The sequence below is a fragment of the Azolla caroliniana genome, unplaced genomic scaffold (assembly GCF_043228905.1).
Source record: "Azolla caroliniana isolate FFs.n. ecotype wild unplaced genomic scaffold, voAzoCaro1.0.p SCAF_2, whole genome shotgun sequence".
NCBI lineage: Eukaryota > Viridiplantae > Streptophyta > Polypodiopsida > Salviniales > Salviniaceae > Azolla > Azolla caroliniana.
In genome coordinates, this window is record NW_028230437.1 from 19,946,742 (window position 1) to 19,972,257 (window position 25,516).

Below are 25,516 nucleotides of genomic sequence, written 5' to 3' on the forward strand. Positions count from 1 at the left end.
TATTAATGAAGTTCCTCAAAACATTCATTGCTAGCGACTACCAAGTGGGGATTTTACGTGATTCATGATGTTTTAAGGCAAAAAAAGTTCCCACATCCCAACTATACTTGATAGGTTCAATAATGTTCATTCAAGATTGGAGAGGTAAGGGAGGATTTCCCTGCTACATCAAATGGAGATTCCTATGGGGTATGGTGCTCAGTAACAAGATTAAGTATTAGCAATGTTTACATTTACCAGATCTATACACTCAACAAGTTCATAGCAATGTACCAACACTGCTCTTCATCACGTAATGGTTTGGTGAGCTTTTAATTGCAATAACACCATTCATAGAGTGCAGAACGGATGATTCATGTGAACAGAACGCTCTTCAATCCCATTATTTGCAACTATAATATTATCAAATTGCATTTCAGCTTATGAGAAAGAACCTCAAATAAAACTGTCTTAATCTTCCCAACTTCCAAGCATATACCAGTAAACCTTAAGTTGAAAATAATGGAGTTTTTTACTCAAGCCTTGTTTTATATATATACATCAATTTGTTGGCAACAACATGATACAAGACCGGTTGAAAATTTTCATACCATTCACAACCCATTAAACATAGGTTAAATGACAGGTGCATCAAGTTAACAAAAGCATACCTTATCTTAAGCTTGCAATAGAAATACAACCTGATATTTTCCTTCCCAATATAAGTTGTTAAACATGGAAATTTATCCACACCTGCATGCGCCTACTTGTCAATCACTTAGGTCATCTTCATCTTTGATATTGACCCAATTTGTAAATGCAAACAGGAACTCCTTGAAAGTTATAAGCCCATTTTTATCCCAGTCCATCTCTTCTGCAGACACATAAGTTAAGTGCAAATTTGGCCAATCATCTTGAAATTCAGTATAAATATCAAAAAGACCCAACCAAGGCCATCCATGATGTTTTCTCACCAAATCGTTTGAGGCCGATTTTGTTTGCATTCCGTGAACCTGGTGAAGCTTGACCAATAGCTTCTACAATTTCCTTTTTGCTCACAAAACCATCTCCATCTTTATCGAAGAATACAAATGCATCTGCTATTCTATCAAATGTCACTTCTAGCTGTGGCAAACCTAAGCGATGTTTCTGAACTTGCATTAAGTTGAACAATACTCTAGTGAACCAAATAAGGGCATAACAAAGGCACGGTTATACTAAAGGTCAAAACCAAGGGTCATTGTGGAATGAAGATTTTAGAAGCATAGATGGAATGGATACATTGCTTTTGTCGAAAGAAAATTGAACAAGAGCCAATAATACAATAAACTCCTTGAAGTCAATGCCACTGCTAGCATCCATATCACTTTCAGCATAGAAGTCTCCAATTTCTTCATTCGTAAATGAGATATGGAGTTCTTTGAAACAATCCTTAACTTCATCGAGCTCAAGGGTGCCATTCCCATTTGTATCTGTAAAATTGCAGAGCTATGTCAAAATCCTTATTATCTTCCAACCATTTAACATGTTATTTATGCTCAAAGAAATCTATGTTATTTATGAGAAGAGTGAACACGAGACGTTAATGCATCTAAGGTATAGAAACTATGCTTCAAATAGGTAGGAAGTTCTGATTCTAGATTCTATTCACGGTAATGTGTTCAGATTCTTATACTCTGCTGCTTAATAGGATGCCACAATGTCATAATGAGCCCGATGTGGTAACTTTACCTTATAGGTTATCTGATAATATTTTCTGAAAGAATCTATGAACAAGCATTATTTAGTCATGTTGATCTGGAGAGAAAACTATAACATGGTGAAGATTTCAGATCTAATAAACAAAGATACCAAGAACAATGTTCCAGCCATAGTAAAGGGAGGATTCTGACCAATTCAATAGAAAATCACTCCTTAGATATAATATCAATAAAGTGCATAAGACAGTCTTTCAAGTCACCATTTTCACATTTCTTTTGCCCTAACATAATATTGCAAAGGAAAGCATCATCGGTTAAGGTCATATGCACTTGGAGTTGCTAAACAAGAACTATCAAACATGCTGAGGGAGGATTTTTTTCTGTGTTAATTACGATGACTCCACACAAAAATGTAACAGATAGCAAGCTAAATATATGTACCAAATTTCCTAAAACTGTCTCTGACATCTTCAAAGGTTTTGTCTATTGTCGCAAACTTCATGATTATACTGTTGAAAGATTTTAAGGAGGTCTTTCCAGAAGCTCTTCTTTCTTTCATTGCATTTACCATTTTCTTCTCAAGCGTGGATAGTTCACGACTCTTTCCTTGCTTCCCTAAGACTGATCCCATTGAAGATAAACCTGTATGAAAATTTCAGTTAGAAACACTTTGGAGCATGATAAAAGAAATGCAGTTCACAAGTGTCTAAACCAACAGAGTATAACATTGAGAAGCACCAGATGAGGAAAGTAGTTCTATTCATGGCTTCACATGCGAACACTTCTTGAGACGGTTTGAAAGAGAATCACACAATTGTAACAACAAATGATATTATCCCAATGGGGAAGCACTATAGATGCAGTCCACAAATACCAGTATCATTAGATTATAATGTTGAGAACCAGTAATTATCAACAGTGAATTTGAAGTAATTCTATTCATGAACTCAAGCTAAAGAATAATTGTGTTATGATATAAAAGGCACAAATTAGATGTACAAGCTCTTTCGAGAGTCCTGCCAGATAATACTCTACAAGGCCAAAGCACATAATATTTATCCACAAGAAGGCTCAAATGGTCCCATGAGTTTAAATTATGAGCATTAGAATCACAAGACGCCAGTGAAACCAGTTTCATTAACTTCAAGGTCAAAGGACATAATGTTTATCCACAGAAGGCTCAAATAGCCCCATGACTTCCAATTATGAATACTAAAATCACAACAGGCTAGTGAAACCATTTTTCCATTATCCTCAAGGCCAAAGGACCTAAATTTATCCACAAGAAGGCTCAAATGTCCTCATGAGTTTCAATTTTGAAAACTTGTATCACAACAGTCTACAGAAACCATACATGGTTTTCCAAGGAGAAACTTAAACATTTGAAGTAAATGCATCAGTAATGGATTGAGTTTTGTTTGCCCTTGCGAACATACTCTTCACATCTACAAAAAGCTTTACTGTGTTGCAAACATGCAACGGTCAACTTTTCCAAATGAACTTTACGGCAAGAGCAGCTTCATTATTTTATACAAGGTCTTGCCAGGATACTGAATTCTAGTTCAAACTTTGGCAGAATGTTACATCTCAGTCTAGCTTAGGTGGTCCCCTTCGGAAGAAAGATATTAGGGTTGTTTTGCTTCAGTCTAGAAAGAAAGAAAGAAAGATATATTAACGTCTTTTAAAAGGCCAAAATGGCCATAAGACCAAACAAGAGATTACATCTTAAGTGTTGTCTCGTCTTTGAGAACAACAAATCAAAATAAAATAGATATTACTAAGCAAATATAAAAGTAAATAAGATAAAGAGACTAAAGAATCTGGTTTTCGGCACATGTAAGATTCTTAAGTTAGATATATTGTAACTTCTGTCTTCGAAAGATCTCTAGCATAGATCAATCCACAATGGAGAGGTCTCCGACACAAGGGAAGCATCTGTGATGGCGGCAGATATTGGCATTTATCTGTCGATGACAAGGGTGGTGAGGTCGTGGTCCATGGGGCCGGGGCCTACATGCACGACAAATTGCCGTTGCCCAATCCATTGTAACCCCTTTGTTATGTCCTGGTCAGGGATCCATTTGTGTAGCCCATTAGAGAGAGTACGAATTTTGAAAGGGTAAGTACTACTCCATAAAGGACTAGAAAAGCATTATTCACAAAAACTTTCACCTAGTCGAAATAGACTTAAATTTCTACTGCTATTTTAATAGTGCGTGCTCTCTCAGCTTAGAGCAAAAACGTTTCATTGTAAAACGAGCACTTAAACTTTGTGGAAAGATTAAAAAAAAGACTGCCTATGTCAAGTTCAAAGACCATTACGCCTTTCTCCCTAAGATAGTAAATCCATAAATTATGGCCATTCTCCTGAAGTGAGTAAATAAAGAAAAACATGTCCAAATCCCTATTGTTAAACCTTTCTTTTGTGTCCAAAAATATTGTAAATGTTTAACCTGAATATGCAGTTTTTTTCAATTTTGGGTATACAGGCTCTTATGGTGTAAGCAAAAAGTTGGAGCTTAAATTTACATTTCTAGGGTACACCAAAGTTTTCATTGTGTCTTGAAAGATATGTTAATTGACTTTAAGTTTCCACTGTTCTAACTTACCACAGTTTCTCGTTCAGCCTTAAGAAGAAGCAAAACTTATTCATACAATTTGGATATCCTAAATACAAAGGAAAATGTTTGGTTTCAATTTGCATTCAAGAATATGAAGGACTCTTCTTCGTCCAAAGAAACTGCAAAACTTGGCTTATGACTGTGCCGTTTTTAACATACCAAAGGCTATCCTTTTGTCCAGAGGACAGAAGCTTAATTTGTATTAGAAGGCTTCTCACTCTTTCCCGGAAGATGTAAAATTTGGCTTAAATTTGCATTTAAAGGGCATGGTTCTGTAGAGAGAGAAACACGGTATTTTGATTTAAATCTTGCATTTTTAAGGAAGCCAGCCGATTCTAAAGAGACACAAATTTATGCTTGACACTTGCATTTAAAGGCATTCGTTCTGTGCAAAGAGAGAGAGAGAGAGAGAGAGAAGAAATTTGTCTTAAATTGTGCACAGGGTGCCTCTCTGCATTTTTTGTTTTTCAACTCAGTCCACTTAGATTGTGTAAAATGAAGAAGAAATTGCACAAGCCAACCAACGGTTTTTCTTGTTAAAGGGGGAATTTCCCACTTCATTTTTAAAGCAGATCGGAAAGCAGATTTTGCATTTGCAATCGAATACATCTATATAATGGAGTCAACAACAAGTACCAGAAGAAGAAGAAGAAAAAGAAAGAATTAGCACAACATATTGCTCAGTTTAACAGAAGTAGAATTCAAAGGAAAGGGAAAGGAACTCTGCAAGCAAGCCTGCACCGTGTTTACAGGTGGGGGAGGAAAGACGAGGTAGCAGAGGGAACGAGGTGTAAGGAGCAACAGGAATGGAATAAGTGCAGAGGAATGGGAAGGTGGGAGTACCTACCTGTACCTGCTGCTCAGGGAGTAGTCGGTAGTAGTAGCTCCAGCAGCAGCAGCAGCAGTTGTTAGTTCTCCTGTCTCCTTCTCAAATCAGACAAATCTCTCTCTCTCTCTCTCTCTCTCTCTCTCTCTCTCTCTCTCTCTCTCTGTGTCTCTGTGTCTCTGTGTCTCTGTGTCTCTGTGTCTGTCTCTGTGTCTGTCTCTTCTGCTTCTCCTTCTCAACTCAGAAATACAGAGAGAGACATATGTGTATGTGTGTCTACAATTCTAGTCCCCATTCCATTCCGCTAAGCTCTCCTCTGTTCTGTCTTGTATTATGGATTGTATTGTATTTTGTATTGTATAAATGTATGTATGGTATTGTATAAATGTATGTATGTATTGTATATTGTATTGCATGTATGTATTGGATAAATGTATTGTATTGTATGTATGTATGTATGTATTGTATTGTATGTATGTATGTATGTATGTATGTATGTATGTATGTATGTATGTATGTGTGTATGTATGTATGTATTGTATTGTATTGTATTGCATGCATGCATGTATGTATGTATGTTTTAGACCGTGAGGTCGATGCAACGAGTGTGAGCGATATACAATCGGTGGGTGTATGAGAGAGGGAGAGTGAGAGTGAGAGTTAAAAGAATACAAATGTGAGTGAAGGTTACATCTACGATAGTAATGGGTTTGAGGGGGCCCATTGCTATCAAGAGTGGACACACTCCGTATTCGAGCGGTCCAACCCGCACTCCTTGTATGTATGTATCTATCTATTGTATTGCATGCATGCATGTATGTATTTCTAACCAAAGGTTTTTCCTTTGTTGTTTGTTTCCGTCATCTTTCTTTCGATAATTCTGGAGACACCCCTTCATCTTTCCACAGAGAACAAAGTGGTTATCACTATGGAATGGATGAGGACTATCAGAGCATATTATGATGGCGTCCATCTTTTCTCTTTCGGGAAAATGTTGTCTTTGGGAAGCATGGAGAGAGAGAGAGAGAAAGAAAGAAATATTAACGTCTTCTAAGACCAAAATTGGCCCATGAGACAATTGGTTTACAACAAATTTGGGATATTTACCGATTCATCAAAAGTAAAAATAAAAAATAAAATAAAATACAATAGAACTTAAGCTAAAGAGTTTTAGTAAAAAAAACATGTGCTATAAGGAAATGGTTTTATACTAGGCCAATTTTCATTTCCATCCAAGTCTCTTGAAAAGAAGAGGGAGGTCAAAGGGTTTCGATGTGGATGTGGCCCATGGTCCCAATGTAAAAGGTACCCCAACCATAGCTTCTAAGCGGCATAGCTCACGTTCCCTTATCTTCTTAATCGTTCCTACTCCATGTCGCGGAACTTTGAAGCCCAACATCCAAGAACGTTTGGTTGTTCTTTGCATTTCTGCTTCATCAAGAGAGAGGCTGAGTGGTGTAGGTGTGTCCACATTCATTGTCTCCCCTTGTTCCTAAAAAATTACATTAATTACATGTTGGTGCATACTAACACTTTGTAATTTATTCTCCCTATGTTGTTTTAGCTCTAAGATATACCTACCTAGTCTCTTTATATCTGGGGTATCTAATAGTCTGGAGAGGGTGGGAGAGGGTCCTAGTATGTCTTGGTATTTCACCCTTATCTCGATATAAGTTGGACACTTGCATGTAAAGTGATACTCAACTCTATCTCTATGTCACATAACCTACATAGCCTTTCCTCTCTAGGAACTCTATTAGCACGACCATTCTCAATCTCAAGTTAGTGAGATAATATCCTAAGTTGTCCAATGGCCACCTTTAGTGCATTTGATAAGAATGTATCTGGATATTTTGGTCATGTAATAAACCCTAACTTAGAGAAGTGAAAGAAGTGTTCCTTATAGTACAACATTTTATATGGGAGTGGCCCACGTGGGGTGATCCATTTAAATCGGGTGTAAATTTGCCATATTTCTTGGCATATTACTTTATTATGGTCTTCATGAGAGATTAAAGTTTGATGAGTCCCATGGTTGAACTTGTACTTAAGGGGAGGTAGGTTATTAATGTTTATACCATTTTCAAGTAACCAACTCACTACAATCCTATACCAAGAGCTAGTGTCTCCGGATGCATATAGGGATCGGGATGCATCAAAAGCTCGACGGGATATCCTATCTTGTGGTTGGCTATGTATCCGATGAGCAAAAACTACCACTTGGAAAAGTGCTTCTACTAGCATCGGGGGCAAACTCAACTCTACTCCAATAATGTCATGTGGTACTGCCGATTTGCTTCGGAGTTGACGTGATAACATCATCACCAAAGGTCTCTCTAATTGCGTCCACACGAAAGATGGTAGACCTGGAGCCCATATTACTGATGCATACATGAGGGAAGGGGTCACTAATGAGTCGAAGAGTCATCCCTTAGTCTGTGGCTCTTGAAAGTATGCCTAGAGAGCGAGATGGACAGACGTATTTGCAAGAGTTATCCCATTGTTATTTGATGCCTCAACAATGGGTTTTCTCTCACTATATTCAAAATGTTTTGAAGGGTGACCTGGAGATCTTGTTCCAATTTCTACGATATTTTGGGAGGTTGCAGCCATTTTGGAATAATATGTGTAATGTAATGCTTTTATGTTCAATGGTAAACATGGGGGTGAAAACCTGTGTTAAGAAGTTGAAAAGCATTCTCACATGGAATTTTTCGATGTTGGCAAATGTGGGGATCATTTCCTCAAATGCATGTTCAGGTTTTATATTGGCTTTATAGGTTGATTCTTTACCTACATAGGTAGAGAATGCATAGAAGTTGTAACAATGGTTTTTACATACAAATATTATAATTTATAATTATGTGCTTTTACCCAAACAAGAGGGAGACACAATGAGATTTTATTATTGTCCTTGGAGTTTAAATATATATGGGTTATGCAACCACGAGTGAAACCATTTCCACCAAGATGTCATGAGTTGTGTAGTGAGTGGCACTTGATGTTTGAGACTTTCTTCACGAATGTACATTATGAGTGCATATTGCGCGCATCTTGAAGGCAAAGGGGTATGTGTTTCTATTTATTGTCGTGAAGCATAAAGCATGAGCAAAAAGGAAAAAGGCGTGACCGACCATCAAAGGAGATGGAAAGCTAGAAAGTAGAACCGACTCCTTTTGGACAAAGTGAAAAAGACAAAGACAACACTTGCACCTCCTTGCCTACTTGTATGCCAAGTCTAATCTAATATTAGCTTTCTACAAGGGCCTAAGGTTTTTAAAAGATGTTTTCTTTTACTATTCACACAACATAGAAACAAACGCTTTTATAGAGCCCAGGTCTTGCATGCATGCCTTTTTTTTCATGGAACAAGATATGGTAGATAAGCAATTTTGTTTCCTTTCATCCTTGGATATAAAAGATGAAAGAAAGATACAGTTTCCCCTTCATAATTGTTGGGCTTGAATGTATGTATGTAAACATACAATGAGGACAAAAAATTGTAAACTCCTACATACTTTAAAATATGGCCTATGTGTGTTGTTGTTTAATCATTAGCTAATGTATATTTTAACATGTTTTCATTGTTGATTTTATAGATGTCCAACTTTCCATGCAATATATATTATCATCGTTATGGACATCAAATATGGCTTAAGAGACCAAAAGGACCATTTCATGGAGTGTGTGTCACGTGTGGGAAGTTAACGTACTATTTTGTTACTACTATGTGTTAAGAATTTGGATAGTATTGATTTTTTAATAGAGACATTGCCTTTACACATGGCATTATATATCATCCTCAAGAGTCAAATATGGCTTATGAGACTAAAGAAGAAATCATTTTCATTTTCGATGTGAAGCCCTCATGAATGGGGTATTGTTTAATTTTTAAAGAAGTTTTATTTATGTCATTATAAGCTCGTGTTGGTGGTGGCGGTGGTGTAAATAGTTCAAGTTCTATGAATTTTATTTGAATCATCTTTGCACATGGAGTGAGACACATTGATAGATAAATAATACTAAACAAATCATTTTGGTGGGCAATATGTAGAGCTCTCTTGTCTTGTCTTGTCGAGAGAATTGTTTAACAACTTCGTGATGAGGTATTGACATTCATTACAAGGTGATATGTTTTACAACTATTATATTTGTCTTTGATTATTTGATCTTTTAGCTCAAAAGATCATAAATCCCACTCATATATGGAGGATAATATCTCATATATTTGAGGTATTTTTGAAAATATAAAAAATACCCCTAGTCGAACAATAGAGACAGTACATGGTCATTTTGTTAAGCCTAAACCTCAAGAAAGGCAAAAAAAGAGAAGGTGAGCAAGATATAGAAGTAAAATTTTGAGATTAAGATGAGTTAAAAAATAGATTATGATGCAATGCATAATTACTCTTCCTTTTAATATATTGGAATCTCAAGAGCGCTCTCCATTTGTGATGCTTAATGTTATGATTTCCGATGGGTTCAATTTTGATTTTAATTTATAGAGGCCTTGCCTTTCCACGTGTGGGTGTTACATAGATAGATAAATGTATAATTATGCTTAGAGCAAAGATCAAATATAATAATGAGACCAAAACATGTACTTTTCATGTAATATATGTATGTGGATCAATCAATAAGTGAGACTCTTGATCATGAGATACTACTAATAGACGTTGCAAGTTCATACACAATATATTTTGTGTGTACCAAAATTTTATAGTTCTTCATTTGCACATTTTCAACAAGGTTGAAACTTGTGCATCTCGTTGTGATGTTTATGAAACAATCCCTATTGTCCATTTTTAGGATTCATATTTTGGTTAACAAAAAACTATGTTTTCTAGCTCCTCCCTAAAGAGATGAATATAACAATGTCTGGTAAGGGTCGTGATGTCCAAGGAGAAGCCTAAAGGTGCTTTGGGATACCATAATGCACCATTTCCCCCACACAGTATCAAATTATCAAACATTAAATTGATATATAGTAATTGTGGAGGATAACATATATTCTTACTCTAATGGGTCATAAATGGATTGTAGATCCCGATTCAATCAAAGTACAGCCAGAATGACACATATGTACTCATGAAAACACAAGGCTACGTAAGGTCAGTTGGGACCCTTTGCAATGGGTGTGGCACGATCCTTATGCAGGTCAAGGAAGCAAAGCCATCCCTTTCTTCTAGTTCACGACTAGATTGGGTCACCACATTCTAGCTGCTCAAACCACCCGAGAGCCAACTGCTACAAAGGTATGGCACACATATCATGTTCCTCATATAATTATCACTAAGTTTTGGCAAAAAATCTAGAAACAACAACATGCTAGGTGAATTACCACGTTCCAATGGCTATTAATACATAAGTCACTTCCCATTGGAGCATGGCAGCGTGGGAACCTTAGTTCTCCTAATTGTGTAGCGTGCCCAAATGCAACAGAATCAATCTGACACGCTTTATGGGACTGTCTAGAGACCCATCGAATATGGAAGGGGGGTGGCCGCCTATTGCAATTATTCCAAGTACAAGGCACAATCAAGAGAGAAATGTATGTTGGTTATCATGGCAGACCCTAGTTGACAGGTACAAACATCAAGGGGAGGGGATAACTTTGGTGATAAAAGCACAATAGGTTTTTCTTTCCATCATTGACAATATCCACTCAACTCCTATTAATGCCAAATCTCAAGTTGTGTTGGAATTGGTCAAGCTAATAACTCTTTGGATTCTATGGAAACAACGATGTAGATGGGTCTCTCCAACCAAACTATGCATCGAGTAATGTTAATGCAAGAGATATGGAGTGAAGTCATAGCCACTCTAAAGAGCCAATACAATGTTGACTAACTAACTAAATCTAGTTGAGCTTGATATCTCAACACGTCACAATGTTTTGCACATAGAACACCAAAGAGATGAGACTAGATATAATGAATTAGGGGCCCAAATCATTTAGGCTCAATTAAACCCTACTTTGGCGAAATCATTTTAGCAACCTATACCTTGTTAGCTACAATGGTCGATTGGACTTTGTGAGGCCTCCAAGGCTCCCTACTAGTGCCACCTATAATGAGAGGGTGGTTGGGAAAGTTAAAACATACCCTTTTTATTTACTTTTGTTAATTTCCTTTAATCCACCTTAAAATTGCACATGCACAAGCAAGTGGCGCATACATTTTACAAATCTTCACCCTTGGGTATATAGGGCCTCCTCAATTCCATAATGTTTATGTACGGATGGGTTTGAACTGTATGCAACATTTCATACGCCCATTCTTAGTACAATATGTATACTTATAAGAAAATATGACAACAAAACGTTAATGGTGTACAATGTACTTAATTGGACAATTCTTGGTTTTTGCCAATACACTAGTGTTATATATTAAGACATATGTTGGTCAAATCATTTGGTTGCTTAAGGCTATTGATTTTGTAGTCTTCTAACCAAGGTGTTGAATAATTAGAGTTGTGGATGAGAGAAGCATACATAATGCTCTCTAATGCACTATTTGGGGTAAATAACTACAAGGTTTTAAATCCTAGCTAGTGATCTTGTAAAAAGAGTATCCTCGAGTGTTTAGACATTAGACTCCAATTACCTTTTGAATAATACATTGATTACATCTATCGTTAGAGTTCCTTAACAATAAATTGATGAACCAGTGCCAATCTGAAATTAGATTGTAACTTCCCCATGGGTTTAATTTTGTATTTTAGTCATAATTAAACTAAGTCATTTGAATATGTGATTAGAATTTCTTAGTATTTAGAGTTGTGATAATTGGATTATGGTCAATGTAATTAGAGAAAAAGTTTAAAATACCCCTTGAGCAACCCCTTTAATAGAGAAAATTGTGACACATTTACTATATGATTAGTCAAATAGAAAATTTAGCAATAGAAAATCCTCTAGTGATTAGATGGGACCATACTTTTGAAACATACTTGAGCTATTACAGTATTCTGAATAAAATGGAAGCACATCATTGACATATATTGATATGCCTGAACCTTGAAAGTTTGATTGTGATGTAGGTAAAATCTGGGGAGTAAATGTTGATGGAAGTTTGGCTTGCGATAAACAATCTCCATATGTGAGGAAGTGTCGCAACCACGAAATAACTTGAATCTAAACATTAAGAGTAACACCAATGATTGCATCATCGAGGATATTGTATGCCACTAGTCAACAATGTTATGTACAAAATCAAATTCTTTCATTTCAAGAATAATTAATTTCTTGATACTTGTTCCCAAAGAGAAGATCCATATACATGATCAATTCTCAAGATACTCCCACATTTTTATTTTTCGTGCATCACTATGTGTTGTAGTTTGCTAGAGATCGAATATTTCCTTTGATTGGACACCACAATCTTTACTAATCCATTATTTATGTGCACCATTGGAAAAACCCCAAGGTCAAGTAAAAGTGTGGAAGCTCTCCAATTTGACCCATACCTTGTTCATACATGAGCTCACTCATTCATTCATAAATTGGTGGTACCTCTCCTTCATGCATGAGTTTACACTTTGTTGAGATGAATGGATCAAGATGCCAAGCTTTGACAAATCAATATATTGTTTCAAATGATCTAAACTAACCTCTTATCGAGCATAATTTCCAAGATTATAAATTAGGTAAAAGCTAAGTATGGGTAACGATATTAATCATTGTCCTTGAACATTGTTCTGGTATGTTTCAAGAAGCGCAAAGTTGTTAGCATGGTTGGCCGCATCAAAGAAACAACTAGTTAACGTGTTTGGTTATCAAGTTTAATACTTCTATCAGCAAAGGCATGAATACAAATCAATTTGACCTTGAAGCTATTGTAAAGTGTCAAAAGTTCATTTATGAGTATCAATCAGTTTGACCATGGAGATTGCATTAAGCATCCATTGCAAATCATGGGGTTTACAATGTGTTTCCCTTGGGGATTAATTAGAATTATTTGTTTACAAATGCTTGTAGTGACCCCTTTTGTTGGTTTCATTGTAAGGGATGGATTGGTTCCCACATATACAGTATGTGGAATAGCCATATCTTTTTTACTCATGGTGCAACTATACGCTTGAAAAGTATGGTCACTCTATCTCAAATATATATATATATATCTACGCTCACTCAAAATGCTGATTCCCCTATCACATGAAAAAGATATTAGGAATTTCTCTAATTTCTTCATGTTTGGAATCATTATCTCAGAAACTTAATCATATGTTGTAACTTTCCTATAATTTGTTCTTGATTATCTAGCATCTTACTCTTCCATGTTTTACCTTTTCTTTCCCACATAACCTTGAAATTGAAAACTTTTTATCTTTGAGCTTTTCCTAGTGCCTTAAAATTGGAGACAATAACGATCAAGAAATGGATGCAAAAAAGAGATATTAGGTAAATTAAAATTGAACAAGATGAATCTCATTTAGAATCTAACTATGAGCTCAACTGCTTTTGGATGGTTGAATGTGCCTAAGCTTATCAATGGATTTCAAATGAAGTCCTACGGGGATATGTTGTGGAATTTGTTTACACTAAAGAACAGTAATCATAGCATGACCTAGCTTAAGCTAATGCCAAACTAGCAAGTGGTTAGGTTTGCACAATGTATACATGTATGTGATCCGGGTTAGCTTTGTCTAGGAGCATCTTAGGTCATGTTTTCTTTGCATGAGGTTGTAGCTATATCTCTTAAGGACCTTTTAAACATTCATCATACAGGTATAGTATTCTACATTTGGAAGAGAGCCAAAGGCTGTCCATATCACGAAGTACTCTTTGCCCTCCTCCACTAGACCTGCATAATGGCAAGCACTCAATAAAATTATGAAACTAACTACATTCAGAGAAATTCCTTCAGCAATCATCTTGCTGAATAAGCCAAAACCTTTTCTAGCTTCCTCATGCTGGGCAAACCCCGGCATCACGGTTGTCCATGATGTAACATTCCATGCTGGAAGCTCACAAACTGCTTCTTGTGCTTCTAAAAGTTTACTGCATTTGACATACACATCTACCAAAGATGTGCCAAACACAATAAATATTTTGGCAATAAATTCTTCCGTTTGTAAACCTGAGCATGTATCCTTATGCCCACCTTGAGAGACCACATGATTTTAAAATGTAAATGAAAGTGAATGATTCTGAACATATTCATGCTTGCATTTTCTGGAAGCAATCAAGTGCTTCATGACCAAGATTATGTTGTGGATACTCAGTGATCAGTGCATTCCAGCATATAACACTCCTTAATAAAAGTTCATCAAATACTTCTTGCAGTTTTCTCAATATACCACACTTTGCATAATGTCCAAAAATGCCGTTGTAAGTATTATATCTTTCTCCAAGAGTCTTTCCTTACTTATTCAAGGATGTATCTCTTCCCCTACATCAAGTTTCCTTATGCTGGTGCAAACTTTCAAAACGCAAAGATAGGTGACTGCATCTGTAGTGAAGGTTGCATCTTGCATCTCAATGAAAAATTTCAATGCTTCATGACCGCAATTTTGGCTATTTCCAGAAATCAATGAGTTCCAAGATGCAATATCAGCGGAAACTCATTAAACATTTTTTGTGTCTTTTCCATTAGACTGCACTTGCCATGCATCACATCCTTATCTAACAACCTGAGCTTCATGACCTCAGTATGTATTGCTTCTCCTATCTTAAGGTACTCGTAGCTAATCCCACAAGCTTCCAAAATGGAAACTAGTGTAAATGTATCTGGGACAAGCCTTGCCCTTTCATCTGATTGTAGCATTCCATAACTTTATCAGTAAAGTTGTGGTCGGCATATCCACTTATAAGTGCATTCCAAGTTTGGCATTTGGCATCATTTCAAATAATTCCCGTGCTTTTCCACGCACCTTGCATTTGGCATACATATCCATTAATGCTGCACCAAGCAAGCCAATTATTGCCAACAAACCTTGCTTGTTTGCCTCAGCATGAATTTCGTCTGCCATCTGAAGAGACCCCATTTTAGCACAAGCTTTCAAAATACAAACAAATGTGAGTGTCCAGGGATATACATTTATTTCACATCTGTATGAAGCATTCTGTCAATTCATTACAGTGTCTGTGTTGGGCATATCAAGTGATCAACACAGTCCACAAAGCAACATTCCATACTGGAAACTCATCAAATACTTCTTGTGCCCTTTTCAATAGCCCACGCTTTGCATGCATGCTCATTAGTGTTGTACCAAGTTTGATACTTTTTTCTAACAAACCTTGTCAATTAATGGCATTATGAATCCATATTGCAATTTCAAGGGATGAAGTATCACTACAAGCTTCCAAAACACAACCAGACGTCACTACATCTGGAGAGATCCCCTTATCCTGCATTTTCGGTGCATTCAATAGATTTTTCACTATGACCAAGAAGGGCATAGCCAGTTATCAGCACATTCCAAGATTCAACACATTCTATTGGAAGCTCATGCCATACTTCTTGTGCTTTTTTCTATGTCATCACAATTTGCATACATATTACTAACGCTGTTCCAAGAACCTTATCATTTTTCCACAATTTTTGCTTGTTTATCTTGGAATGTATTGATTCTCCCATCTCAAGAGACCCTATGCTTCCATGAGCTTCCAAGATACAGTTAAACATTATTGCATTAGGAAATATATTCTGATATTGCATTTGAAAAAGCAATCAAGAGCCTACGGTTGGAGGCCATATCATGAATATCCCGACAACCAATGCATTCCAAGATTCAAAATTTGTCACCAGAAGGTCATCAACCACTTCTAGAGCTTCTTCTAAGGCTCCAGATTTGGCAGACATACTAATGATGGCAGCGTACCTTCCAAGTTTGGCACAACTCTTTCTGTTTTCCACAATATTTAAGGAAGACCATGAGGGAACTCTTATCTCGAAGCTTCCACGTCACTTGCTCAATTATTTCTATTAAACCTCAACTCTCAGAGTGGATGGAAAAAGTGGTTTGATACATGAAAACCCCACTGAAAGGTCCATGCATAGTAAGGAAACTTTTGTTTGTTTGCTTCTTAAGTTAACCTGAAAACTCGAAAACGCTTAATCAACCCCTTCAAGAGAGAAAAAGGGGATGCGTTGACAATATGATTACTCAGTGGTACATATAACAATAGAAACTCATCTAGTGCATAGATGCAACCATACTTCTTAACATACCCAAGGTATTAAAGTACTCTGAATAAAGCTGAACTGTGTTGTTCACCTGGATTGATAAACATGAGCCTTGAAAACAGGCTTCTGATGTAGGCAAAATGTGGGGAAGTACATGATGTTGGAAGTTTGGGTGGTGATAAATGATCTCCATATAGGAGGTAGGAGGAATTGTGGCATTTATAGTCAACTACTTTTTCTACATGTAACCCTCACTTATTTACACGCATAGATGATGGTTGCTAAATCATTTGCGACTTGCAGCCAGAACCATACAACTAAAGTAAGGATATGTTCAATTTTCATACCTCTAAACAAATACAATTACTTTGTTTTGGTGGGAACATTACAAAACAATGTTCTTAGCATTTCAATGTAGGTGGTACAATGTCCAAAAATAACTATCATATGAAAACATTACTGGCAACATTGATTATACTCATACACCCTAAAAGTTGATCAAATATGTATAGATAGGTCATTAACAAGGCAACTTGGAAATATTGATAGGCATAGTTTATGTCAACAAGGTTTAGGGTCTTACATTGTCCAGTAGCATTTTATGAGCTTAAATTTTCGAGTGAAATTTTTCACTCCTCTTTGAAGTTATATTTGATCCATCCCTTTTACTTTCAAGGTTTGCTATTTGCTTTGATTCTTATTAGCCTTTTCAGTATCATTTGTTTTCTTTCCTGATTCCTCGTCAATGACTGCTTTCATATCTTTGATTACCACATTTGATTGCTCGATCACATTCTTCTCCACAATCTTTCCACTTTCCACGTCCTTCAATTGCTCTGCATCTTTTACTACCAATGCCATAATTTTCTCTTTTGCAACTTCAATTTCATTGATTTTCTCCTCTATCGCACCTAGCCTGGCCTCAAGTACTTGAAATCCTGGTAGATGCCTATTCTCCTCATCTCGTTCTTTGGCTTGAATTTTCATTTTTTCGGCATTTTCTTGTTCCCTTTCCTGGATCATACATAACATGTCCATGTTGAGGTATAGAAAGAACCCCAAGAATTTGTGAATCTCTCTCACACTCCATGGAAAAAGTCATAATTCTGTACTGACACAGAGTGAATCTCTCCCCCAAACCATGGCAAAAAAAAAACCATTAATTTTTTAACTGCACATATATCCTAGAAAGCTAACAAAACTCACCTTTTCCATTCTTCTCATTTCACCCCGAGCATATTGTGCGGTACAATATATGGCTGTTCACAAGATGTTCAGAAATATCAGAAATTTAATGAATCGAGTATATATAAGAATGAGCCAACTTTTTTATATTCACACTAGAACATAATTGCAATGAGCATATAAATTTTACCCTTCCAGAATTGTCAAAAAATGGTGTTCCCTTGCTACTAGAGTTATTTTCTGGGTTTAAAATTTATTTTCCAGATGATTTATTTGTGAATTTATTTTCCCAAATCTGATGCTTGATGTTTGTCTATTCTGTAATAACTCTTTATGACAAAAACTCATTGAAAGTTACATGCAACATGTCAGCGAAATTTTCATGGTATTATTGTTTTGTTTATTTATAATGGATAAACCAGTTAGTTAGCAGAATCATACCAACAGAAGGCAAACAAGCAACAAACAATTGCCATAAGTGAAAATCCCACCTGGAAAAAAATATATAAACCATCAGACATAACAAAAATATGAATTTTAGGGACTTGCAGAAGCAATGGAAACATGATGGAAATAAAATCTCTAGTTTTTTCTGTTGCGCAGTAGGATCATTCTTCACTGCGGTTATTGGTAAACCAACTCTTTGCAAATATTTTTAATCAAGAAGCTTTTGGATTCTAACAATGATGCTGTTTAATAAGGTCCAAATCCCATTTGTGACTATAGATTTACTTGTGATTTTATTTGTGACTATAAATTTACTTTTGATTTAAGGCATTGTGTCTAAAGAGAGAAAAAGATTGTTACAGGTTTTGCAAGGTGTAGAGAGATTGTAAGACCATGCTTCGTCTATGAGTGAAAACTCAACACTCAAGATTATATTGCTGATATAGAGAATGAAATTCTATTTTTTCCCAAACCACCACAATGTAGTAAAACAAATCTTAAGTGAACCAAAGGCTTCATCATTTCCAGTGATTTTCTACGAAAAGAAATAAAACAGCCTGATTAAAACAGTTTTACTTCCTTAAATATTCTCCCCATAATATTACCCCCAAATTTTATTTCCTCAGCCACACTACCACAGTGTAGTTAAAATCTAATGCATATCATGATTCATCGCATGATGTGAGAAAAATGCTGAAAGCTTAAATATAAAACAAACAAAAGCAAAACTTGAGCCAACAACATGCATATATTAAGGAGGTGATTTGCACCCAAATTTTCAGCTTCAAATGCACAAGAACAAAGAACAAAGCAGACATGGTAAATACTAGGAGGATGTATACATAAGCCCAAAGTTTCACTTTAATATACTAACAAAAAACAAAAGAAAATATGAGCCTGCAGCATATACAAGAAAGATGCATGCCCAACTTCACCTTAGATATACAAAAAGAAAACAAAGCATAGTTCAGCGTCATGCATACATACATATATACATGTAGGTCTGTCATGTGTGTGTGTGTGTGTGTGTGTGTATTTGCATTTATGACAAGCATGACCCAGCATGCATACATATATAAGTATGTATGTAACATATGTATATGTATGTCACGTATGTACGTAGGTAGGCATGTACATATGTAGGTACATGTGTATGCTATGTATTCAATTCATGAAAAAGAGCGAGGAGAAATACCCAAACTTCTTCTGATTTGGAGCCTCTGAGAAGAGAATGTCAGCAGCCTTCCAGAAGTCGAGATCCTGTTTCTTGGTGGAGGTGGAGGTGGAGGTGGTAGGGGTAGTGGTGGTAGTGTTTGTTGAATGAGGAGATGTGTGGAGCCATGACAACCTAAGCCTATGCCTATCCCTGCTCATGTTCCTGTTCAAGTTCAAGTTCCTGTTGGCATTCCTGCTGAGGATTCCTCCGCTGCCTCGCATATTTCACAAGGGGCATGGACTCTGCCCCCCCTACCCATCAACCATCACTCACCATTTCTGTTTGGACATGGGCATGGGAATGGGCATGGGCATGGGCATGGGCATGGGCTTGGGCTTGGGCTTGGGCTTGGGTGTGTAGTTATATATATACATATACATATGTATGTATAAGCTATATTATATATATATATACATATGTATATATACTTTTATATATTTATTTATATCTATATGTATGTATGTAATAAATAATGTACATCTATGTGTGTGTGTGTGTGTGTGTGTGTGTGTGTTTGCCTTTGTTTTCCTTTCTTCTTCTTTTTCTTCTCTCTTCTCATTATGGGGGAGCTTGAGGCAGCTATAATATGCAAAACACGCACCCCCCTTGGATGGTGAAACATGCTCCTTGGAGCCTTGAGCCCCCCAGATAATAAAAACAAAAGTTTGAACCACCCATCGTTTCCTTACATGCTTCAAACTTTTGCTTAATGATCACGATTATCAAAGAGTTTGTTGTCGCTGGCTAATTGATGATGTAAGAAATCTGACCCGTCAAACATACATACTTCGTATATTCGCGTGTCATCGTCAATGTTTCCTTGTCGACAAGAGGTTTAACACGATAGAAAGCCACAAAATGTTAGTACAACTAAATCTTTTCCAAATGGCATTGAGTTATTTAGGAGGTGCCTACAAGCTACAACATCAAGTTGGTAAACAAAAGAAGATATTCTAGCTTCATGTGAAACATCTATACCAAAACCCTTCCAAATATCTTCAAAGAATACAATGCAATATTGCATTTTTTGAGATTTGCAAAGACATCCATGATTGATTCATGAACAATGACTAATTGTTAAAAACTTGTTCTATGAATCTCTCGCTAACAATAGTTGTTGACCCAAGTACATTTACTATCATATGCAACTCAATGCCCATATTGTAATTTACAAATATTTCCTCAATATACTTTCATTACTTATGTGATTATAAAAGTTAAAAATGACAACATATAAAGGAGGAAAATATATGAGAAACCAAGGAAAAAGCATCATGGATGAGCAATTGTAGTTTCTCCTAGACTTTCCTCAATAAGGTGAATTACTTCGAAACTTTAGCGTGCTCTCACCTTCTTCTATTCTTATTTTTTAAACCACGACTCTTCTTCGTTAAAGAAAATATATCCTAAAAAAACTCTCTCTAGCCTTTGAAATGCGTCCTTCAAAATCCTCCCAAAGAACCTTAGCACGAAGCATGCACCTCATGCTAAACTGAACCAAATTGATCTATTTTTTGTTGCCCCTCTCCCTAGCTTCAAATATAACATCAATAAAAATATAATTCTTGTTAAACCAAACAAAGAGAAACCTCATTGCCAAGTGTAAGGACAATACTCTCTTGCACCCATCAACCCAATGACTTTCTAGTAATTCATAGCAAACTCCATTCCTCCATAATTTACTTAAGGTAAAGAAATGTAGGATGTGCTAGTGTATGAGGAATCCATATCCTCTTTTGCCGATGGAAGTTGAGATCCAAAAGCAAAACTTTCATTCCTTTGATCTCTCAAGAAAGTCATCATCCTAAAAATTCTCAAACAACTCCATGACCTTGTGAGATATCAACATATATTCATCCATTAAAGAAGTTTAAGTGATGTTGATATTTGGTATACATGACTACAAACAAATAAGAGGAATGATGATGATTTTCACTTGTTTGATATGGGCAAGAGAAATGTTATATTGGTTACATATTGTTTGACAATGCATGCACTTGTTTGAATAAATATATGCATATACATACTTATTTTTACTCACATGGATGTTACAAACGAGATTTCTAATCCTACACAAGGTCAGTGTAGATGCAAGGTATTTGTTCAAATTTTACTAATAGCCATGGGATTGAGCAAAAAACACATCATACCCAAAAAAATTCTTGAGCAAGTTGAAGAATTTGAGAGGATGTTATCACATTGTAGGTACAATTAAGTTTGGTGTGTCATGAAGAGGAAAAAACATGCTTTTTAAAAGTCCTGGAATATTGGTCAAAAGCTTATCTTCATGTGTAAAACTCATATACTAAATTACGCATGCCAAAAAGGAAAGGCTGAAGTATGAAGGTGACAACATGGAATGTAAGAGGGATTTGTTCCCGATTTAAGATGCATGAGGTGTGGAGTGCTTTGTTACACAATCAGTAGTGGGATGTTTTATGTGCAGTGAAGCATAAAGAACATAAAAATGCAGGTTTAATGGTTAACACTAAGGGTTATATGCTATGTTATTCAGGAAAAGTGAAAGGTGATTTTTCAGGAGTTGTTATGTTTATAAGAAATGTGTTTTGTCCTCAAGTTATATTTAGTGATGATCTTGGTCGATTTTTGGTTGTACAAATATCTTATGAAGGACAAATTTTGTGGTTGGTTGGTGTATATGCTTCAAATCTATCTCAAAAATGAAAGTTGTTGTGGCAAAATTTGGCTTTGTTTCTTAAGCAAGGTCGAGTAGGAATAATGATGGGGGATTTTAATGTTTGTTGTGAGGAAGCGTTGTCGTAGTGTGAATCACACACTACGTGAAATATGTAAAATACTATATCCGATTTAAAGTACGTATAATAAATAAAATAAAATATTAAAAATATTTATTATATGCATAGGCCAAGGTTCAAACACTATACCTCCACATAGACAAACCCCAACATTACCACTATACTAGCATATTATGAATTTTAAAGTTATAGTAAACTTTATTCCATTTAAATATTCTAGATATGCATGGTACAAAAAGTTATGCATGCATACACACTCGAGTTAAAAGAAAAGATGGGATAGAAAGCTAATCATGCACATGTAGAGTGCATGAAAACTAAAGTTAGGAAAAGCATGATGCTTGCATATGATAAACTTAGACTCTTCCAACACTATATAAGGAAGAGAGAAAGATGTATAGGGGTTGTTGATTTTTTATAAGGATTGATTAATACAAAATATTCGTGGGATTCACGAATTTGTGATAAAAATTGTCTCTTACTATCTAAATATTGATTAAATACACTAAACTCGTGGGATTCACGAGATTCATAACTTACCTATCTTTCTAACAATCTATCCATAACTATAAACTTGTCTCAAATTCTTCTTTCTCCTAGTCCAAAACCTCAGTGGTTCCCACCCGACTCACGCAACGATCCGGAGCCAAAAGGCACGACAGCGCAATCAACTTCTATGCATTCTATAATGAAAAGATTTGAAAATCAATATTGGGAACAATTAGAAATGGATGTTCTACATTGTGATGTGTGGCCTTAGATTCATGGTGATGAGCCAGGTTACACTTTTCAATCAACACAATACACATCTACTTGGAGTAGGTTAGATTGTATGTATATTATGCATACTGATTCTTTCTTGCCAGAGATTTTGGATATTTCCATTTCTTATGATTTGGTTCTTTCAGATCATTTTCCATTAGTGTTTGAGTTTGTGCATCAATCAGTTGACCAATTTAAATATTTCTTAAGACAACCTCCTATTCGTTTTAATTCATCTTTTTTAGACCATGAAGTATTTCATGGTTACATGTGTCAATTGATTGAGGAATTCAATTTACATGTTAAAGATGTTGGGTTTGAGGCTTGCGATGTATTTGTTGTAAATGTGCAAAAGCTATCCAGATTTTATGGAATGTATAATGCCTTTAAGAGAAGAAGAAAAATAAAGGCTTTGGCTACATTGTTGGGATGATGTAATGCATTACTAAGTTATTGGCGAATGGATGAGCAATTATTGGATATTCACAAAATATTATCAACCTCTTTATGTGATATGAAAGTTAAGCGTTATTAACAAGCTAGATTACATAAGTTGAGATAAGAAGTGGATGACTGTAATTGTCAATCACACAATTTCTTTCATGCCCTTCATGAATCACATGCAAGGTATAATGTGGTGCAATTACAGGAAAATGGGAGGATGGTTATGGATCCTCATATGATTGTGACAAAATGTGTGGATTATTATAAGCAATTGTTATATGTAGAAACTCACCACATTTAATTATGCTCAAGAGGTGTTCTTGAAGGAAGTTACGAATCATGTATCAACAGAGGTTTCTAATGTTTTGGATGCGTATATATCGGAGGTTGAGGTAGAAAATGTGATTTCTCATCTTGCGAATGGTAAGAGTCCTGGTTGGGATGGTTTAACAAATGAATTCTTCAAGAAATATTATACATACTTGAAGAGGTCCTTTGCAATTCTATTCCAGAATGTTTGGTCCACAGGGCACATGCCACAATCTTGGAAGATTGGTTTAATAAAACTGTTACCTAAAGTGCCATCTCCAATGTCTTTTGCTCAATGGAGACTTATATCTTTGATGGGAGGAATCTATAAGATTTTCACAAAGATTTTGGCTAATAGATTACATACAATATTGCCAACTATTATCCATAATGCTCAATATGGTTTTTTGGCCAACAGAGATATTTTGCATAATATTTTAAATGTTCAAATGGCAATAGATTTTGATGTGGAAACTAGGCAAGAGATTGTGGTGTTGCAATTGGATCTAGAGAAGGCATATGATCATGTTAATTGGTCTTTTTTATGTCAAGTGATGCATCGAATGGGGTTTGGTGATCGTATATCAAATTTGATATATATATTAGGGGATGATTCAATGTCACATGTCATGCTTAATGGAGGAGTAACACAACCTATTTTGGTTCGACGGTTAGTTAGACAAGGGTGCCGCCTTAGTCCACTTTTGTTTACTATTGTCACTCATTCTATACTTGTTAAGCTACATAATATGGCAGTGGATGGAGATTTAGTTGGGTTAAGATTGTCATCTGGGAGACAGTGTATTGCTCAAGTGCTAGCAGATGATCATTTTATGTTTTTGGGAGCTACATGTAATAATGTTACAAAGGCTACAAAGGTGTGGGAATTGTTTTCTCTTGCATCAGGATTAAAGATTAATATGCGTAAATCAATTATTATTTCATGTACTAAGCAAAATATATTAGAGCTTGGGTGCTCAAGAAAGATTGTTAATCGTGGGGAAATTTTTCGACACTTGGGTTACCCTATTGGAGTACAAGTTTCACATGTTAAACTAGTTAATTGAGTGGCGAGAAAGATTGAAAGTAAGTTCATCTATTGGAGATCTCAGTCATGGCCATTTCATATAAGGGTTAAAGTTGTGCAATCCATTATGATACCCATGGTTTCTTATTATCTTCCATTGTTGCCATGGTCTAAGAAGGCTGTTGAAAAGGTAACCCAATCAATGTGTTCATTATTATGGAAGAAAAAAGGGAAACATGGCATTTCTTGGTTGGGAGGGGATCATATTTGTACTCCAAAACGGCTTGGTGGAGCAACATTATTGAATGTATATGAGCATATGGTAGCTCAGAGGTTTTCATTACTCATCTCTATGTTTGCAAACACAACCATGGATAGATATGGTGATTTTCTTTATTGAGAGAATTGGCATCAAGTTTGGAAATGTAAGAGTAGAAAGACATTGGTGGAATGTAGTCAATTCCAAAAGGCAAGTGAAGTGTTCAATGTCTTGGGTTGTTAATCAATTATTATCATCTTGGCAGAATGTGTTAGAATTTGTCAAGTGGGATCCCCCACCACAAAGAGAGCATGCAAATTCTCTACAACTAGAGATTTTGGCAACATCAAGGTTGGATTGGGAAAGTAAACAACCTTTGCAACATCAATTTAATCGAATGGCTCGATTAAGATTGGTATCACTAAAAGATGCAAATTTGACTTCTCAAAGAAGGTTGATGGCTTTTCGTAATGCTAGGTCAACATTTGGAATTCCACGCAATTATCGACACTTCTTTTTCTTTTCTTTTTTTCCCCTAAAAAGATACGCCTTGGTATTATGAAATCATAATAAATACAAAAGTTGTGTTGGATAAACAAATATACCAACCGATTCCCTTGTACTCTCATCATAGCCAATTTGTTGAGCATAGCCAGCAATTATCGGCACATTTGGGATACATTACAAGGATTATTAGTGTTGCAAGGGCATGTGCCACATTTGAATGAAGATTCTTTATATCTTGATTGGACTTTTGTGGGGGGGAACAACTTAAGTATGGTTTCAACGAATGAGTTTTATCATACAATTTGGGAAGCATATGTGGTTAGAAAAA

The 25,516-nt window shown here is 35.9% G+C and overlaps 3 protein-coding genes across 4 annotated transcripts; all 3 read right to left on the bottom strand.

Annotated features, from left to right (window-relative positions):
• Nucleotides 1-492: 492 nt before the first annotated feature.
• LOC147867513 (putative calcium-binding protein CML21) lies at nucleotides 493-5,345 on the bottom strand. Of its 2 annotated transcripts, none has more exons than XM_087315303.1 (5): nucleotides 5,148-5,345; nucleotides 2,248-2,321; nucleotides 1,261-1,451; nucleotides 954-1,156; nucleotides 493-853 (listed from the first exon to the last, which is right to left on the bottom strand). In XM_087315303.1, the coding sequence occupies exons 2-5, from the start codon at nucleotides 2,308-2,310 to the stop codon at nucleotides 750-752; spliced, it is 561 nt and encodes a 186-aa protein (XP_087171429.1). In that variant the 5' UTR covers nucleotides 2,311-2,321; nucleotides 5,148-5,345; the 3' UTR covers nucleotides 493-749. The 2 variants fall into 2 exon arrangements, with proteins under 2 accessions (XP_087171429.1, XP_087171428.1); XM_087315302.1 differs by having other exon boundaries at nucleotides 954-1,128; nucleotides 2,121-2,321; nucleotides 5,148-5,341.
• An 8,490-nt stretch (nucleotides 5,346-13,835) lies between these two features.
• Nucleotides 13,836-15,931, bottom strand: LOC147867514 (putative pentatricopeptide repeat-containing protein At3g15130). Its single transcript, XM_087315705.1, has 8 exons — nucleotides 15,875-15,931; nucleotides 15,636-15,775; nucleotides 15,062-15,177; nucleotides 14,760-14,880; nucleotides 14,523-14,643; nucleotides 14,328-14,430; nucleotides 14,021-14,230; nucleotides 13,836-13,930 (listed from the first exon to the last, which is right to left on the bottom strand). The coding sequence occupies exons 1-8, from the start codon at nucleotides 15,929-15,931 to the stop codon at nucleotides 13,836-13,838; spliced, it is 963 nt and encodes a 320-aa protein (XP_087171831.1).
• A 636-nt stretch (nucleotides 15,932-16,567) lies between these two features.
• On the bottom strand, nucleotides 16,568-19,406 carry LOC147867515 (uncharacterized). The gene is made up of 4 exons (XM_087315304.1): nucleotides 19,083-19,406; nucleotides 17,882-17,931; nucleotides 17,462-17,514; nucleotides 16,568-17,269 (listed from the first exon to the last, which is right to left on the bottom strand). The coding sequence occupies exons 1-4, from the start codon at nucleotides 19,322-19,324 to the stop codon at nucleotides 16,937-16,939; spliced, it is 678 nt and encodes a 225-aa protein (XP_087171430.1). The 5' UTR covers nucleotides 19,325-19,406; the 3' UTR covers nucleotides 16,568-16,936.
• Nucleotides 19,407-25,516: the final 6,110 nt, after the last annotated feature.